At 40.6% G+C, this 17,842-nt stretch overlaps 1 protein-coding gene across 5 annotated transcripts in view; it reads left to right on the forward strand.

Moving 5' to 3' along the window:
• The window catches only part of LOC127632056 (teneurin-4), a 292,730-nt gene that overhangs the window by 74,702 nt on the left and 200,186 nt on the right, over positions 1 to 17,842 (forward strand). For all 5 annotated transcript variants that reach the window (XM_052110531.1, XM_052110527.1, XM_052110528.1 and 2 more), the window contains one exon: positions 17,529 to 17,693. In XM_052110531.1, coding sequence (XP_051966491.1) covers positions 17,529 to 17,693 — 165 coding nt within the window. The remainder of the gene's footprint in view (positions 1 to 17,528; positions 17,694 to 17,842) is intronic.

The following is a 17,842-nucleotide window of genomic DNA, read 5'->3' on the forward strand; positions in this document are numbered from 1 at the left end:
GTCTTAACTGTTTTTAGCTGGTTTAGCTGGTCTCCCAGACTGACTAGCTGAAAAAGTGCCAAAACCTCTGTAAAACCATAAAATCAGACCAGCTTGTCCAATGGTAGCCATCTTGGTGTTGAGCAAAGACCAGTGAACCAACTAAGGCTGGTTTATGCTATTTTTTCAGAAGGGTTATTTGTATGCTTTATGGGGCGTTCACACTGACAGTGAGTTGCATCAACAAAATAACCTGAAGTTAATACATTTTAATGAGAGTTGGCAATTTCCTGCAACATGATTGACAGCAACGTTTGACGATGTGACAAATTCAAGCAAAGCTCAGCTTTATGTAAATGAGCAGTGACGCAATGTGACTACCAATGGGAGTGCCGACAGTGATCTCCTTGATTTAGTTGGAATACGCTTTTTAGAAGTCTGCCTTCTAGCAGCCAGCTGCACAGATATTTGGCGACCTTCAGCAATTGAATCTCTGTCAGTGGGAATCCCCTTTACTCATTCATTCAAGTTTTTACTTTTTGTAATACTGCAGATAGGGTGGTTAGGCAGTCTTTGCATTGTATTTCTGCAGTAAAGTGACCCTATAGAGTTTAATCCGAGCTGGTGATGATTATCAGTACTTTGCCTTGCTGAAAGAGACTGATACGACTTTAGTGATGAATTTTATCAGTTTCATCCTAGTGCTGGAGCAGTGGCCCATATAAAGAACTCTGATTCACTTTTCAATCAATTAAAATCTCTGCTCGAGCATAGCAAAAACCAGATAACAGCTAACATTATTGATCTACCACATTGTTCAGAAATTTCAGTGTCCCTCAACTTTTTTCAGCTAGGTCAGTGAAGCAAGTCAATAATGGACGATAGATAGAGTGAGATATGATTGAGACCTAGAAATGGCTTGTGCTGGTTTAAATTTTTTTGGGGTTTTTTTCCTGTGCGGTTAACATTTCTGTAGTTTAATTGGCAATGGCTATACTGAATCGTCAACTCTCTCTGATGTATAGTATGAGAGGCTGTATTAGTATACATATTCACATGGGCAATCACTACATGAGCATTACTGTGATGCTTTCAGGTCTACTTGGTTTCTGCTAGTAATTCTGTTATGCATTTCCTGTAATCCCATAAGAGCAGAAGTGGGATATTCTATTTTCTTGGGAGAATATGAGAATGTGTCCACCAGTTCCATATAAATGTTAGTCCATTACTTAAAAAATAGATCAATAATAACAATTATGTCATGTAGAAGCTGATATCTGGGACAGAATGGAATGGGGTTTTATGCGTATATCTGCTCAAAATGATATTTTTAATGTGCAATCGCACAGAAGGGCAACAAAATGTAATAATATTTTATTTTGTGAAAAAAATTATTTGAATAAGGTGTCAAGTGTAGGTAAGGATGATGAGCAAGACTATAATGACAATGACAAGTAGGAGCAGATACACAGAAGACGATGACTTAGGCTACAAGGATACACTGAAGATGATGACTTAGGTGACCAGGATATACTGAAGACGATGAATTTGACTATAAGACATGAGAGTCATAGGGGTTAACATAAATACATGTAACAACTAACAATGAACAAAAACTGACAATCAAGGAACTAAACTAGAGGATATATATATATATACACAAAAGGGCTGATGATAGAATAGAGAATAGGTGACAACGATGGGGAACAGAAGGCAGTGAATCCTGGGAAATGGAGTTTGGGGACAAGACAAAAACTATTTCAAAATTAGAGTCCTAGGAACAACGATGACTGTGTCTGTGACATTAGTCACCCCCCACTCCTTACAAGTTGACTCCTGGCGCCTAAAGGTGGAGGAGGGCAAGAGGAAACAGGTGACTTGGGAGGATCCAGGAGAAGACCATGGAGTCCAGGAGTGATAGGCGGATGATCCCGTGGCCAGGGTGGAGTCTGGCAGTGATTAGGAGGCCAGTGTGGTAACCCTAGGACAAGGGTAGAGACAGGAGGCCTGGGAGGCGGCCGCAGAGTAAGGACTGGGTCAAGAGGCCTGGGAGGTGGCCACAGGGCCGGGACTGAGTCAGGAGGCCTAGGAAGCAGCCACAGGGCAGGGACTGGGTCAGGAGTTCTGGGAGGTGGCCACAGGGCAGAGACTGGGTGAGGAGACCTGGGAGGTGGCCACATGGCAAGGACCGGGTCAGAAGACCTGGGATGTGGCCACAGGGCAAGGACCAGTTCAGGAGGCCAAGTTTCTGTGATAAATGGTGAGGTCATGGAAGACTCTGAGGGCAGAGATATGGACAACTCTGTGGGCGGAGTCGTAGGGGGCTCAACGAAGGCAGGCAGAGCCGTGAGGGGCTCGAGGGGCAAAGGCATGAAATGCGGAGCCATGAGGGAATCAAGGGGCGAAACTATGGAAGATGGAGCCGTGAGGGGCTCGAGAGGCGAAGCCATGGAAGGCGGAGTCGTGGGAGGCTCGAGGGGCAAAGCCGCGGGAGGCTCGAAGGGTGAAGCCGCGGGAGGCTCGAAGGGTGAAGCCATGGACGGCAAGCCGTGGGAGGCTCGAGGGGTGAAAACATGGATGGCTGAGCTGTGGGAGGCTCGAGGGGAAAAGCCATGGATGGCGGAACCGTGGGAGGCTTCGGACTAAGAGCCCTGGATGACTGGGAAACAACTCTCGGGGTCGTGAGCACAGGCAGCGACTGGGGAATGACCTCCGTGTTCGTGAGCATGGGCAGAGACAAGGGAATGACCCCCATGGATGTGAGTACACATAGAGATTGGGGAATGATCTCCATGCTTGTGAGTATAGTCAGAGACTTGGGAACAACCTCCATAGTTCTGAACATGGGCAGAGAGTTATGAAGGTAACTGCCTATTTACGCAATAGACAGAGAGGCAGCTCACTAGGTTTTGAAATAAAACATTTTACTCATTCAATATGGTGTAGAAATGTTGACTGAAAATAATCATAAAAAATGGTAATTTCACCAATTGTGCGTTCATATTGCGTGGTTAGCTTAGCAACATGCTAATATGAAACTACATTGGATTAATTGTTAGTCAAGTCTCGTGTGCTTCATGTGGAAAGCTCTATTTGTGTGTGTTGCAGAGCTGCTGCCTATGTAGAATGTTTCAAAATAGTTCCTTATGAAGTACCATTTCGGTTAGGATGCTGCCTTAGAAAACAGCCAGGCAACTCACTAGGTTTTACAACAGAGCTATACGGTTGTAGATGGTAAGTGTTCATGCTCTATTGATTTAATTCTGCACTTCAAAGTGCTCTTTGTTAGCTGGTGGGCTAGTTCAGCTCTGACCTTGTTTTGAGCCCTGCAAAGCCGATGGATCTTAATCACTTCATGTAATTACAGACACCCCACCCCACCCCACCCAAGCTTCTTCCAAAATCAAGCTCACCTCCTCACGCACCTCAGGTAAACCCGTAGGAAACCTTAGCTCACCATGAGAATCTGGTATTCAATCAACAACAAGGGGTCACGTTTAATTAAAAGCTGATGAGAAAATATATTTAATTTCAAGTGCAATTAATTAAGTAGGTCTGTAATTGGAAACTCTAGCTGTGTTGTCTAATGAACCCAATTAAACCTCCTGACAGATGTTTTTGAATAGCATGTATCTTACCAACCCCCCTCCCCCCACCCACCCCCACCCCATTCTTTTTGGTGCATTCGGCAAGAAACGGTTCCTTGGAAGGGATGCGATGGGGAAACTGGGAGTTGTGTGCCATTTTCTCAGTGGTGGCATACTCATTATGAAGGTCATTATGTCCTCTGCATCTAAAGGTCATCAGCTTCCCTCTGTGTTCATTTCTTCTCGTGCTGTGCCCTCATCATACAGCCCACATGCACCCTCAGTCAAAGCCACAAGACACATTCTCAAACTGTCACTTCACTTTGAGGCTTCAGTCTTTGGTTTTCTATCTCTTTGTTTCCCCGTTATAACAACTAGCTCATTGCATTTTCAGTTTTATATTTAATCAAATACATTGGGGTCGAAAATCAGGGATTTAAAGTATAATTTAAACTGGGGAAAGTTTAGAACAAAGAAACATTATGAAGAAATATCTCAATATATTGAGAAATATTTAAGATTCTGCACATTTTCTAGGTCACTATCAAATAATGAAATTTGTGATGTTGACCATGTTAACTCCTTTGTACAAAAGGTCAGATTTTCTTGCTTCCATTTAAGCAGACAAGATGGTCTTTGGAACATTCTCAAATGATGCTGGGATAAAATGGATCATCATGTTTTAGATGAACTAGTGGAGTTGTCATTAAAGCAAAAAATGTGATGTTCAAAATACCACATTCTGAAATACATTTTCCATTTTAATTTATTCAAATGTTTAAAATTAAATTAGAAAAATACAAAATAGAAGCTTTTTCATTGGTCAACTCAGACTTTCAAACGCTACTGTATATATTGGTCGTTATTTCACCCTGGTCTACTTCATGTCACTCTAGGGTATTGGAATATTTATGGATTGGTTGGATGTAAAAGGATTTAAAAGAATTGCCATGTTTAATGGCCTTATCTAGCATTTAAAGGTTGTTGGTTTGTGTCAGAGGAAAATCAGAGATTTTCATGTGGTCATAACCTAAATAATAATGTAGACACTTGCATTTGCCTGAAAATGGATGACACCATTAAAGGAAAGTTAGGTTCTAGCTCTGATCAGTCTCCATGGCTTCATTTTGTCTGAAAAGCATCATGTAAATTGGCAAGTTAATAGTAACTGCCTGCTGAAACAAAACCATTTTATCAGGGGAATCTGGGAAAGTATGTTCTCAGTGGCCTTATACACACACACACACACACACGCACGCACACACACACACGCACATGAGCCATTGAAGAGATATTATTCACTCTTGACAGATTTCTCTCAGCTTCAATGTGAGAGTGAAAAATATCTTTTTGATCTACTAACTTGCTGATGATGTGCTTTTCACTGCCTCTCATTTATAGACAACAGCTAGATCATGAAGTAAGACCAGAGGAGGGCACGTACTGTAGAACAAGAGGAAGTTCCATTGGGAGTTTTTGTGAAAAGATTGGGCACTCTTAAGAGTGCTCTCAACTGTCTCGCTGGTTTGTCTGTAAATTGATTTAACACCCACGTGTGTTTTTAATGGTGTGTTAAAATCCATATGTGACGTCTAAAGAAAGAAGGAAGTCAAAAAAGAATGAAAACACAATAGGACAGAAGAAAACTTAAGTGCACAAGAAAGAATGAAAGAAGGCAAAAAAAGATGGAGAAGGTGAGAGAGGAGGAAATAAGACAAAAGACAGGATGAAAGAGGGTGCAAAAAATAAAGAAAGAGGGCGAGAGAAGGGAACAAAGAGAGTGAAAGGACGAAAGAGGGTGCATGATAGAATGAAAGAATGAAAGAAAGAAGGAAAAATTGTGAATGAAAGGATGAAAGAAGGTGAGAAAGAGGATGTAAGGGGGTGCATGAGAGAATGAAAGAGTGAAAGAGAGATGAAAAAGGGCAAAACAAAGGAAAAAACAGACTAAATGAAGGGCAAGAGAAAGACATCATACAGATAAACTCCCACACTCCACACTAAAGTCCACATCCAGTATAATAAGTGTTTGTTGCATTTAAGCCTCTCATTCACAGTAGTTTTTTCTCCATTGAAAATGGACCATAACCACCATTCACAATGACATTAGGAAACTGAATACAGATTGGAGTGGATGTGGCCTAAAAAAAATCTAATTTCCTCAGTTGTGAACAATCTCTAAACTGAAAGTCGTCAACCTCGGTACTCTCCAATTCTCATGAAAGTAAACACCTTAAGTATATACTCTTCTTAATTTCTTCTATCTATGAAATAACAAGGACACTTCTCAGAACATTCTTTTATTAGGGCCCAAGCCTTGAAAAGGCAAGGCCCTATTGTTTTCGTTAGGATTATTATTATTATTATTATTATTTTTTTTTACGACTATTGGGGCACTTTTGGGGCTCTTAACGTGCTCAAAAACTCTTGAAACTTTGCACACGGGTCAGAACCCGCGGCCATTAGGGCCGGGCTGAAGCTGGTACCGGGTGTGGCAGGGAGCTCGACAGCGCCCCCTGAAACAGGGTCCGAAAACTTGGTCCATAAATCAAACACGCTTGCATGTAATAATATGAAACTTGGTACACATATAGATCTCATCATTTCATATATCCTTCATACTTTTACTTTTTACCTCAGGCCAACTGGAAATCGTCTATTTAGGTTTTTTTGGAAAACGCATACAATGGAATGTGAAATACTCCTGCTAGAGAATTCCACCAATCGCCACGAAACTCGGTCAGCATGAAGTCAAGACATTGAGGATGAAAAATTGGTCAGCGAATTTTTGATATCTCGAACGGTTTGGCCATGGCGAGGAAACGAAATGATGGCATGAAAAGAGAAACAGGAAGTGTGTTATAACTTCTGCATACATTAATTGATCTCGATGAAACTTCAGCAGTGTGTTTGCTGTAAGAGGCCGATCGCATGGATGTGAGTATTGTGAGTCAAAGTTATAGCGCCACCAACTGGCAGAAGGAAGTGTGTCACTTTCAAAATGCTTTGAAATCACCCTCTTATTTTTACCCGATTTACTTAAAACTTTAGGTGTATAATGTAAACACACGGCAGATGTAGACATGTGAAAGGATTCTTGATATCTTTGATACTGTCGCCGCGGCAACGCTTCAAACTAGAATATTCTTTTTGATGCTTTTGAGACTCTTAGCATACTTGAAATTGCATGAAACTCGACAGACACATCACATTTATTAGCCAGTAGACATGTGCTAAGTTTCAGAAACGGGCGTGGTGCAGGGGCTCAGTAGCGCCACCTTTTGACAAAAGTGGGGGGGTTGCTTTACACTTTGACCCACAGTCACAAAACTCAGTATTTTTATTGTTCTCATCGAGCCGGACAACTTTCTAATTTACAGTCATTAGCTCAGATCAACAGAAAGTCAGATATTTTGGTTTGAATGTGGATGTTTTGGAGAATTTTCTCTGCCTCTCTCACTGACCCTACGTCTCTCTGTGTCTGGGGGGAGGGGGGTGATTTGGCTGTTGAATGAGAATGCTTTTATTTTAGTTTTTCAAGGTTTTGGGGCCCTTAACGTGCTCGAAAACTCTTGAAACTTTGCACACGGGTCGGAACCCGCGGCCATCAGGGCCGGGCCGAAGATGGTACCCGAGCGTGGCAGGGGGCTCGACAGCGCCCCTGGAATGGGATTCGAACACTTGTCCAGTATATCAAACATGCTTGCATGTAATAATATGAAACTCGGTACACTTGTAGATCTCATCGGACCGAACAACTTTCGTGCTCTAAGTTTTACGCCAGCCCAACAGGAAGTCGGCTATTATGGGTTGTTTGGAAACACGTGCTCTGGAATTATAGATATTCCTCCTAGAGAATGAATCCAATCGCCACCAAACTCGGTCGGCATGAAGTCAAGACATTGAGGATGCTACATTCCGGACGGATTTTTGATATCTCGAACGGTTTGGCCGTGGCGTGGAAATTGATTTAGGACTAAAATGGACACATGAAGTGTGTTATAACTTAGTTAGTTCTATCTACAGTTACAAAATTCGGCGTGTATATTGTTCTCGTCAAGCCGAACAACTTTCTAATTTACAGTCATTAGCTCCGACCAACAGAAAGTCAGATATTGTGGTTTGAATGTGGATTTCTTGGAATTCCTGACAGACAGAGTGACCCCTCCCATTCTGTGTTTTTTCTCTCTGTGTCTCTCTCTCTGACAGACAGAATGGCCTGCCATTTTTTTTTTTGTGTGTGTGTGTGTGGGGAGGGGAGGGGGAGGGAATTTCTCTGTTGGAACTTTGAAGCTCCAAAAAATCACATAAATGCAACATAACAGTAACCCATAACACTCCAGTGGTTTAATCCATACTTTCAGAAGGGATATTATAGGTGTGGGTGTGAAAAAGATAAATAGTATATATTGTATGTAGTATATATAGTATTTTTATATTTTTACTATAAATTGTCCACCCTGCTCAGGAGGGGTGATATGCTTAAGTAAATCACCCCAAAAAAAAAAACAACTGAAACGGAACTCTTAAGAGAGAAGAGCTTGTGAAAGTGAAAGTAGAGATTTATAGTAAAAAAATTACTTAATTATTGATCTGTTTCACACCACTTCTCATTTACTTACATTGAAAGGACCAACAGAGCTGAGATATTTGTAACCCAAATGATCCAGGCTACCAGTAGAAGAGTTGAGAGATGTGTAAAAGATGGGAAAATTAAGAAAATGCTGAATAAGAGAGAACAACGAGTGCTTTAGAAGAGAAAGTGTTTCATCCACTTATGGATCGTGCTGCATTGACTGACACTCCAATGAGCCAATGGTAGCAGTGCACTGAGACTGCGCTGGGCCACACTGCTGTTGTCAAAAAAACATTGGGAGAGAGCGAGCGAGTCTGACGAAGCAGATACTCCTCATTAAAAAGTAGATATTGAGGAAAAGAAACTTGAATGCAATCAAAAGATTACATTTGAGTGAAAGTGATAACTTTGAAGAGCTGACGCTCGATGTCGAGAATAAAAACCGATGTAGATACACGGAGCTCAAAAAGCACCGCAAATTATCTTCTTGCAAAATAAGATGTGAAATTCTTGCCTTGGTGAGTTGTTTTTTTGTTTATTGACTTGACATTTTACAAGAAACTGTTGCAGACGCAGCGGCAAATCAGTAGTGTGACATTAGAGTTCATATAGGCCGCTTGTGCATAGTGTGTGAGCTAGTGTTAATTTGCACGTTGGGCTAAAGCTAATCACATGTGAAGATGCAAACGAGTCGATGAAAAGTGACAATGTTGTGTGTAAGTGTCAAGATATTGAGTTAATGCGTTGTTTGAAGTGTATACATGATATTTGTTGATGAAATTGTTTGAATGGAAGATTAATTATTGTTCTGCCTTGTGTTTTTGCAAGGCTGTTTTTTTTTTGTATGTTTGTTTCTTCCGAGAAATTGTGATCAACATCCTGGATACGTGCAACGCATATGAGCTGTATGTAAAAGGCGAGCCACCCACGGAGACCATTTGATTGAACTTTGATCTTGAACTCATCGAAACTGGTATGAGAAACCTTTTCGCTTTCGGACAAATTGGACCGAGACTTTGTTTTTGCATATTTTTCCTCGAGCTTTGAACGGAGAGACATCGATTCTGAACTGAACGATTCTAAAGAGTCAAAAACTCTTTTGATCCGAGTCATTTGACTCTGAACTGACACTAACTGAATCAATTCAGTGGATTTTGAACATTTGATTCATTTGGCTGAAAAGACTGTTACATTTTAAATTGAAAGAGTGATTTGAGTTATTAAGTTGCAATATGTTGTTTTAAGAACATTGTTTATTGTTTCTAAAAATGTTATTGGGTCATAACCAAACTGAGTCTGAGTTTTCCAAGTTTCATTTCGTTATTTCATTTTCATACAAAGTATATGACAACTGTTGTCAATTGAGTTGATTTGTTTGAGTTGATGAGTCCAACTTCCTGGAATTTCAAAAAGAGATTTGATTGTAAGCATTATCATACATTGTATGTTGTCAAATTACAGTATTGAGATTTACATGCTCCAGACAAATTGCAATTAGGAATTTCTTCAACGAATACAAGATTCCAACCAGTAAAAAAAGCTCTTGGTTTTCACCTACCTGCTGTGTTGTTTCCCTCTCTCCAGTAGCCGCTCCTTATCTTCTGATCAGTTGGCCCATATCGAATTATATTGAACCTTATACAAGTGTGACACACAAGACCTGGCACGTGTGCCTCGTTACATATTCTTGCATACTTTGTGGTTGATATGTGCCCTCGATGCGCACTTTTGCAGAGCCCACACTGATGCAAGCTCTACAGCACACATCTTCTCGACAGTCAAAGCGAGGTTATGTTATTGCCCATCGTGCACAGCGACCCTAAAGGCACGGGGGTGGCGGTGCCACCGGCTTGGGCCCGCCATCGCTGCTCGCAGCTATATTTTCTTTTTATGTCTCTCTTCCATTTGCAAAAATAGTTTCTGGGATCTCCAGATCTCTTTTATTGCTATATATATGTTTGTGGAAGATACAATATTTGAATATGAGATAGCCGCAGCAACACCAGAAAGAGCCTGAAATGTTGTGCATAAGGATCCCTGCAAGAGCGGTGTCAAAGTAATTGGATCTCTGCAAGAGCAGTGTCAAAGTAATTAGACAGCTAATGACAGGACTGAGAGCTGCCGCATTCAACGCTCATCCATTCAAGTGTCTAAGAGAAATTAATTAACCATATGCTCGCTAATGTACCCAGTCCATTCTATGACAGATGAATGAGAACAAGCATTGCTCAAGCCAGGATTGCCCTGTCCTGACAGATCACAGTATTGTCCTCTTTTTTTGTCCTGGGATAATGCATTTTTGGAGGTAGTGTTGTAATGTATGGCTTTTGTTGTTGTCGGTTTTGGGAGGATTTACAGAGGTTTGAAGTGGTACAGTAATGAGCCTTGTGTTCCTTTAAGACTGAAGCAGTAGTTTGTTCAAACTTTCTGTCTCTTAATTGGCTTGCACGGATCTGCCAAAATTGCCTGCCAAAATAGAGATTGCATGGATGCTGCGTGTGTCCAATCTTGGACTTGCATTTCGGCACGGCTGCCGTTTTACTCTCAACAGGTCTTGGGGTCTCTCCACACGCTATTCCAGTGGGACCCTCATTAAAACACCCAGCTTAGACTGCTTTCACCTGTCCCTACTTTGCTCCCTACTCATGGAGCTTGGCTGACAGATGTGAGAGAGAAACAGAGAGAGTTTGGATGATGGCCTGGCACAGAAACATATTTCATAAGCTGCACTCTTCCCAAAACACTCTGGAAATCAAAGATAGAGGGACAGGACGGAAATAAATCATAATATGGTTTGGTAGCGGGGAGTAGTCAGGAAGTTTGAGTCATTTTACATCAGAGCTGGACAGGACAAGATGCACGGGGGCCAGTTGGAAGATTTGCCCTATGAAGGAGCAAATTACTATGACATTTGGAATGAGAACCAGACCCAAGATGCCTTTGATTCTATTGTTCTCCCCACTGCCCATGCGCAAACTGCCCTCTCTGTTTTGCCCCGTAGATGGTGAGCCACACATCAACTGGTGCGCAACAGAAAAAAGAGTTCAAGTGAGAGGAATGCCTTACTCGATCTTTGGTGATGACAAACACAGCCATCTGTCTCGTAGTGTACCTGTCCTCCTTTGACATAGTCAATTCCAGCGCTACCGACAGGGGCGGAGGCGCCTGGTCGTTTGCATTTATATTGTCTCTCAAGACAGCCCCGACTTTTTATCGCCTCCACAAATACTCTCTCTCAAAAATAGCGGCAACATTCAGACCTGTCTTACGGAATGTCTTAATCTGTCGGAATGCAATCAACAAAATGCGTGCCCTGCAATTTTCCAAATAGCTATTGATTGAGTAAGCTAGAGGATAGCTGCTCTCATCCGCCTTGGTAATGCCTGTCAAAAGCTTCATAGTTTTTCATGCAACATTTTCACCAAATAGTAAATGGGTGATGGTTATCATGTAATATGGCTTTAATTAATGGCCAAATGTGCATAGAGATGCAAAGCCAAACTCTATGTATCATGACTAGTTTGATCAGCAGTATGTCAGCTCAGTGGTGGGATTTTAAAACTGCCAATTTGATGCTTCTTCTGGTTAAGATAGGGCAAGCACATCTTTGCAGAATCTTAAGGATCATTGATTTTACAACATGTAAAGCAGGACAAAGGATATCAAACTAAAGGCCCAATGAAGCAATTAGACAAAGCCCTTTGTTTTGTTTTTTCTTTGGAAATGAATTCAGGCCCAGTTTTCACTCTGTAAACACTGCTCCCACCAATCAGCCCCTGCTCAGTGAGGCAATACTCTTCTAGTTTCATTATTAATGATTCCGTGTACCCAGCCCACCACCACCACCACTAATGGATTATGTCCCTCTTCTACTTGGTTCGACTCTGTTATGTTCTATTTTTTACTTTGTTCATGGTGAGTGTTTTGTATGTTTTATATTGTAAAGATAGATCACAATATGGCTTTTATAGTATAATGATACAAATAATAAATATTAATATATTTAATATTCAAAAAGTATATACACCTATCAGCCACAACATTATTACTATCTGCATAATATTGTGGATGTCCCCCTCATGCCACCAAAACAGCCCCAACCCACATAACAGAATAGCATTCTGAGATTATATTCTTCTCACCACTGTTGTACAGACTGGTTATCTGTACAGAGATTGAGTTACCGTTGACGTTGTCAGTTTGAACCAGTCAGGCCATTCTCTGTTGACCTCTATCTCATCAACACGGTATTTCCGTCCACAGAAATGCCACTCACTGGATGTTTTTTTTTTTTATTTCTGGCACCATTCTGAGTAATTCTAGAAACTGTTGTGTGTGGAAATCCCAGGAGGTCACATGTTTTTTCCCCATTCTAATGGTTGATGTTAACATTAACTGAAGCTTTTGACCCCTATTTGCATGATTTTATTCACTGCACTGCTGCCACATGATTGGCTGATTAGATAATCACATGGATGATTGTTGGTGCCAGACGGACTGCTTTGAGTATTTTTGTAACTGCAGATCTCCTTGGATTTTCATGCAAAACAGTCCCTAGAATTTACTCAGAATGGTGCCAAAAACAAAAAACATCCAGTGAGCAGCAGTTCTGTGGACGGAAATGCCTTGTTGATGAGAGAGGTCAAAAGAGAATGACCAGACTGGTTCGAACTGACAGATAACAGCTCTGTACAATTGTGGTAAGAAGAATAGCATCTCAGAATGGTATTCTAAGATGCGGGTTGGTGCTGTTTTTGCGGCACGAGGGGGACCTACACAATATTAGGCAGGTAGTTTTAATGTTGTGGCTGATTGTGTATAATATAGCTTTCAATTATACACACCTGTTCAGGGTGTTTCCCTACATACAGCCTACTGTAACTGGGATAGTCTCCAACAAACCCATGAACCTAGACAGGAGAAGCGTTTTATACATAATAAAATAAAATAGTATAATGATAAATAAAATTATTTTTATTCCATATGAATGGTGTTATTTTATGGTGTGTGTAGATTATGAGCATTGTATTAGTAACTTGTAAACAAAGAAAACTGAAGCATTACCGTGAAAGCCCTGTTTTTTGTTTTTTATTTTAAGGAACTTTAGAACGTTATAATTTTAGTGCTCTGTCACACCAAAATCAAGATTGATTTGAGGGCTGATAATTATTACAGCTATATATTTCTTTCCCAGATGTTTTGACAGAAGAATAAATCATTCATTTAGACCTTTTCTCACCCTTTTCGAGAGAAGATATTTGCCGCCACACAAAACAAATACATTCTCTCTTCTCTGAGATATTGAGTGGAGCGGAAAAGTAATTTTAGTCCTGAATTGTCACTACAGGTTGTCAAGAGAATTTGGCTGAAAAAGCCACTTGTACAATTTGAAACCAGCTCTGTACTTACAAAGGAGAAATGGGGACTCACATAGGGAAAGAAATTGAGTGTGGGATCGTTTGTTTCATCTACTTCGACACTCGTCATAGTCCACTCCGACAGCAGTTACCTTATAAAACATGGCTGCATCCCAATTTGCATATTATCCATACTATATAGTATGCAAGATTAGGATTAGTGCATCCCATATTATAGTGCATTGAAATTAGTGTATGCTACAACTGCCACAACGGTGTACCAATTCCGGTGGATTTTCAAAGTATGCAGCCATACTTATAGAATTTTTTATTTTTTTTTACAGTAGTCAAGCTGTTTTTAATTCTACAGTGTCATCAAACAGAATAGCAAAAATAAAATTGTTTTTTGTTGTGAATGGGGGCTTGGTCATGTGTCTGTCTGTGGGAGAGAGAAAGCGGTAAGGCTCGTCACCTGGGTTGTCATTATCCCTAACACCTGTTTCTTGTTGTAGTGATGGCGGAGGGAGACATAAAAAGGAGCACAAGGCATCAGAGTGAGAGAGAGAGACCAGAGAGAGAGTACACTGTACCTGTGTGTACTCGATAGAAGCCTTTACTCATTTGTGTGTGTAACTACTTGGCCACTTAGTGCCTTTTTGTTTGTTTCATGAACGACGCTGAAGAGTAATAAACATACTCACATTGACAGTTCGCTGCCACCCCCCTATCTAGCATTGGTTGGACAAACAGATAGTCCCACCCCAAACTCACAACATTGGTTGAGCCAATGGGTGCTTCTCATTTTTTAATTGTGCATTCTTGTTTCCTCACACCTCCATCCTCAAGTCTGTGACCCAGAAACTGAAGTCCACCATCATGAAGGACGTATCAATTCTCTAATGCGCCACTAGGAGGCTTGAGCCGAGGATGGAGGAAGCTAACCAAGGACGCTTGAGCGCGGAAGCTCAGTAGCTTCCTATACAGAGAACTTTTTTGGACAGCACCTAATGCACAAATAAATTGTCCTCCCTCTTCAAAACTTACACAATGGTTTTAATTGATGTTTCACATTTGCGGTTTAAATTAGCCACAATTGTCACATATTTTAACAGTACTTCTTGAATTATTAGGTTTTATTATGAAAATATAAATGAATATATGTTTCAACAACATAACGGTAAGCAGTCTGAGGTAATGCTGAGATGGAGTAGTGCAGGCTTTTTTGAAGTAACGCCTCAGTGAGCAGGACATTCCATTTTATAAATCAGTTTTGCTTCGATTTGTCTGTCCTCACTTCCTTTCCATGCATTTTTTTCCTCGTTTCCTAAGAGTGAGGAGAAGCGAAGAATGAATACAAGTGTAATGGGAGCCAGTTGGTAGATAGCTGTGCAGTGTGTAAACCTCACTCTCCTGACCTCAAGAGGTGCACTAGCAACTGATGCTAGAGGCTGTAGCCTTTAGCCTTCTTGTTAGCGCACCTGCCTCCCACGTTGGAGACACTGGTTTGAGACCCATTCGGAGTGGGGCGACCAGGGCCGGTTACAATGGTGCCGTGACCCGGATGGGAGGGAGGATTAGGGGGGTGAGTGTAATGGGAGCCAGTTGGTAGATAGCTGTGCAGTGTGTAAACCTCACTCTCCTGACCTCAAGGGGTGCACTAGCAACTGACGCTAGAGGCTGTAGCATTTAGCCTCCTTGTTAGCGCACACGCCTCCCACATTGGAGACGCCGGTTCTAGTCCCGTTCGGAGTGGGGCGACCAGGGCTGTTACACAAGAAAAGGAAACAAGGATGCATGCATATTCATAACTAAGATTCACCCAATGTTACTATTTTTTAAGTGTTTAGCTACAATAGCATGCTAACAGAAACCAAGGCGATACAATTTTATTTGTTACTATGTCCCAATTCTGAAGTACTATCTTAAATTCATTCTCAAAAGTATTTACTTTCTCACCAGCATAATACATACTTTAAGCATGCAAAAGTAGACAATGAATTGAGATTTATTTAAATCCAATGTTTTTTGCACTGTGTGCATAGAATTCCAATGAAACCCTGTAAGAAAGAACTCCAAGGCCTTTTGTTGGCATTTTATCTGCTGACTGTAGACTTCCAGAATAGGGTTTTGCCTGGCTAAGCTGGTCATAACCATTCTCTTTCTGGTGATCCATCATGTCTGGCCCCTCCTTCCCTGTTCACTGCACCATCAGAGTTCATCCCAGAGGGTGCTTCTTTTGCTGACCTTGTGAGATATCGCTGTGTATTTGGTGCTCCTCATGCATTCATCTAAACCTCTTGTTGTGTTCCTGCTGTCTTGATCATTTCCTTTTTTCTTTAGTCATGGGGTTGGAGAGTGGGGTATTAGTAAGCTAATAGTATGAAAAGAAATGTGTTGCCCTGTGGGCTCTGGCTTTTTTGTCTTCTGGTTGTACACCACAATTCTTGTGCCCTGAGGGTGGGGGGTGACTTCACCGCACCATGAGAACTTTACCAGTTTCTCAAGTAATCCTTGATTTTCAATCTTAAGTGTACAATGTTTCTTATTTTTAACATTTATACTATGATATAGACTTTTTGGAAAATATTAATACGTTTTTTTTTCTTTGTTAAACACATACTCCTATCTCCTATGCAGAGACAAGTTCAAGTAAGCCATTGATAAGTTGATTACCTTACAAAGTGTAGACACTGCACTATAAAAGCATTGCAGTTTGTTTGAGAATACTGACCAGCCTGACACAGCAATATTGTGTTAACCAGTGTCATGAGTTTGGGGCGGGACTGTTCGTTTCATGACCAGTGACAGTGTGTTCAGGAAGTACAATGGTAAATGCACAGAATTTACACAACTCCAATTTAAGATTAAAGTTTGAAAATTTCCCATTGAGTAGCATTGTTTGAATGTCTGCCGTCAGTGTTGGTGTCATTTACATACAGTATTTGCATACTGTACTACAATTGGTCTTCTTTCTTGTGTTTATTTGCATATTGAGTTGTGATTGGTCTTTTCTTCCTTGAATAAGAAAATTGTGTTTTGTCATGACAACAGCAGATCTGCTCTGTGTAGACTTTCATTAATGCAGAACCCTAGCAGAAGACATAGTTTACCAAAAGGATTATTCTCTCATCATAATCTCACCGATATGCCATCTCAAACGCATATGAGATAAGATAGAATGACATTTTTGGGAAAAAGATATAATGTGTTTAAATCCATACAATGCAAGCCATTGTGATTTAAAACTTTCAAGCTCCAAAAAGGACACAAAGGCAGCATAAAGTTAAACCCTACGTTGTGAGTGGTTTAATCCTTGTCTTTTGTGATACGATTGGTTTTGGGTGAGAAAAAGACAGAAATGTAACTCCTTTTTCACTATAAATCTTGACATTCGTTGTATGCGAGCTTTGCACATGTGTCAAATGTAAGGAATTGTAATTGAGCATCTTTTTTGAAGTGACTGAAAATGTCGTGATTTATAGTGAAAAAGGAATTTTATTTTGGTCTGTTTTTTCCCAAAACCGATCGTATCCCTTAAGAAGATGTGGATTAAATCACTTGTGTTGTATGGTTTATCTTTATGCTTTCTTTATGTCCTTTTTGGAGCTTTTTTGGACTCCATTGACTTGTTCATATGGATATGAACACATCAAAATCTCTTTGAAAGCACAAAATTGTAATTTTTTTTAAAATAATAAGGGTGAGTAAATGATGACACAATTGTTATTTTCGGGTAAACACCATTATTTTTTTATGCCCTTTTTTCTTACAAAATTGGTGGACTACACTATTGGTTGTGGTTCTCTTGGTGCTTATAAACTGCCAAAGATGAATTAAGTCAAAAAACATTTGTTTTCATATAGCCTTGCTTTAATTACCCCACAGCCTCAAGGATGTTAATTTTCTGATGCTATAGTATTCCTCAGTGAATCTAATTTAATTACGTTAATGTACACCAAGTCACATGCTCTGTAATCACTGCTCCAGCACACACAAATTTACCATCTGTTGTTGCTCTTTTTTTTGCAGCCATGCACCTCTTTGGACTCAATTGGCAGTTACAGCCGATGCAGAGGCAGATATATCAGTTGATGGAAGACAACACGAGTGGCCTACATCTGCCCACAGATCTGGGTTTGCCACCTTTGGGCAACACAGGTTTAGATTTCCCAGACCGAGGAAGCAAAGATGACGGTATGTCAAAATCTAATTTTTCTCAAGTATTATAAATGAACAACGTTCTAAGCACTTTTCTTCAGTGCACATTATTCTGTGTGTCTTTGTAATCTTTGGTCATTGCTCCAATTCTGAAACGTCTTTTTGGCTGACGTCAACTAGGCCAT

The sequence above is a fragment of the Xyrauchen texanus genome, chromosome 38 (genome assembly GCF_025860055.1).
Source record: "Xyrauchen texanus isolate HMW12.3.18 chromosome 38, RBS_HiC_50CHRs, whole genome shotgun sequence".
Classification (NCBI taxonomy): Eukaryota; Metazoa; Chordata; class Actinopteri; order Cypriniformes; family Catostomidae; genus Xyrauchen; species Xyrauchen texanus.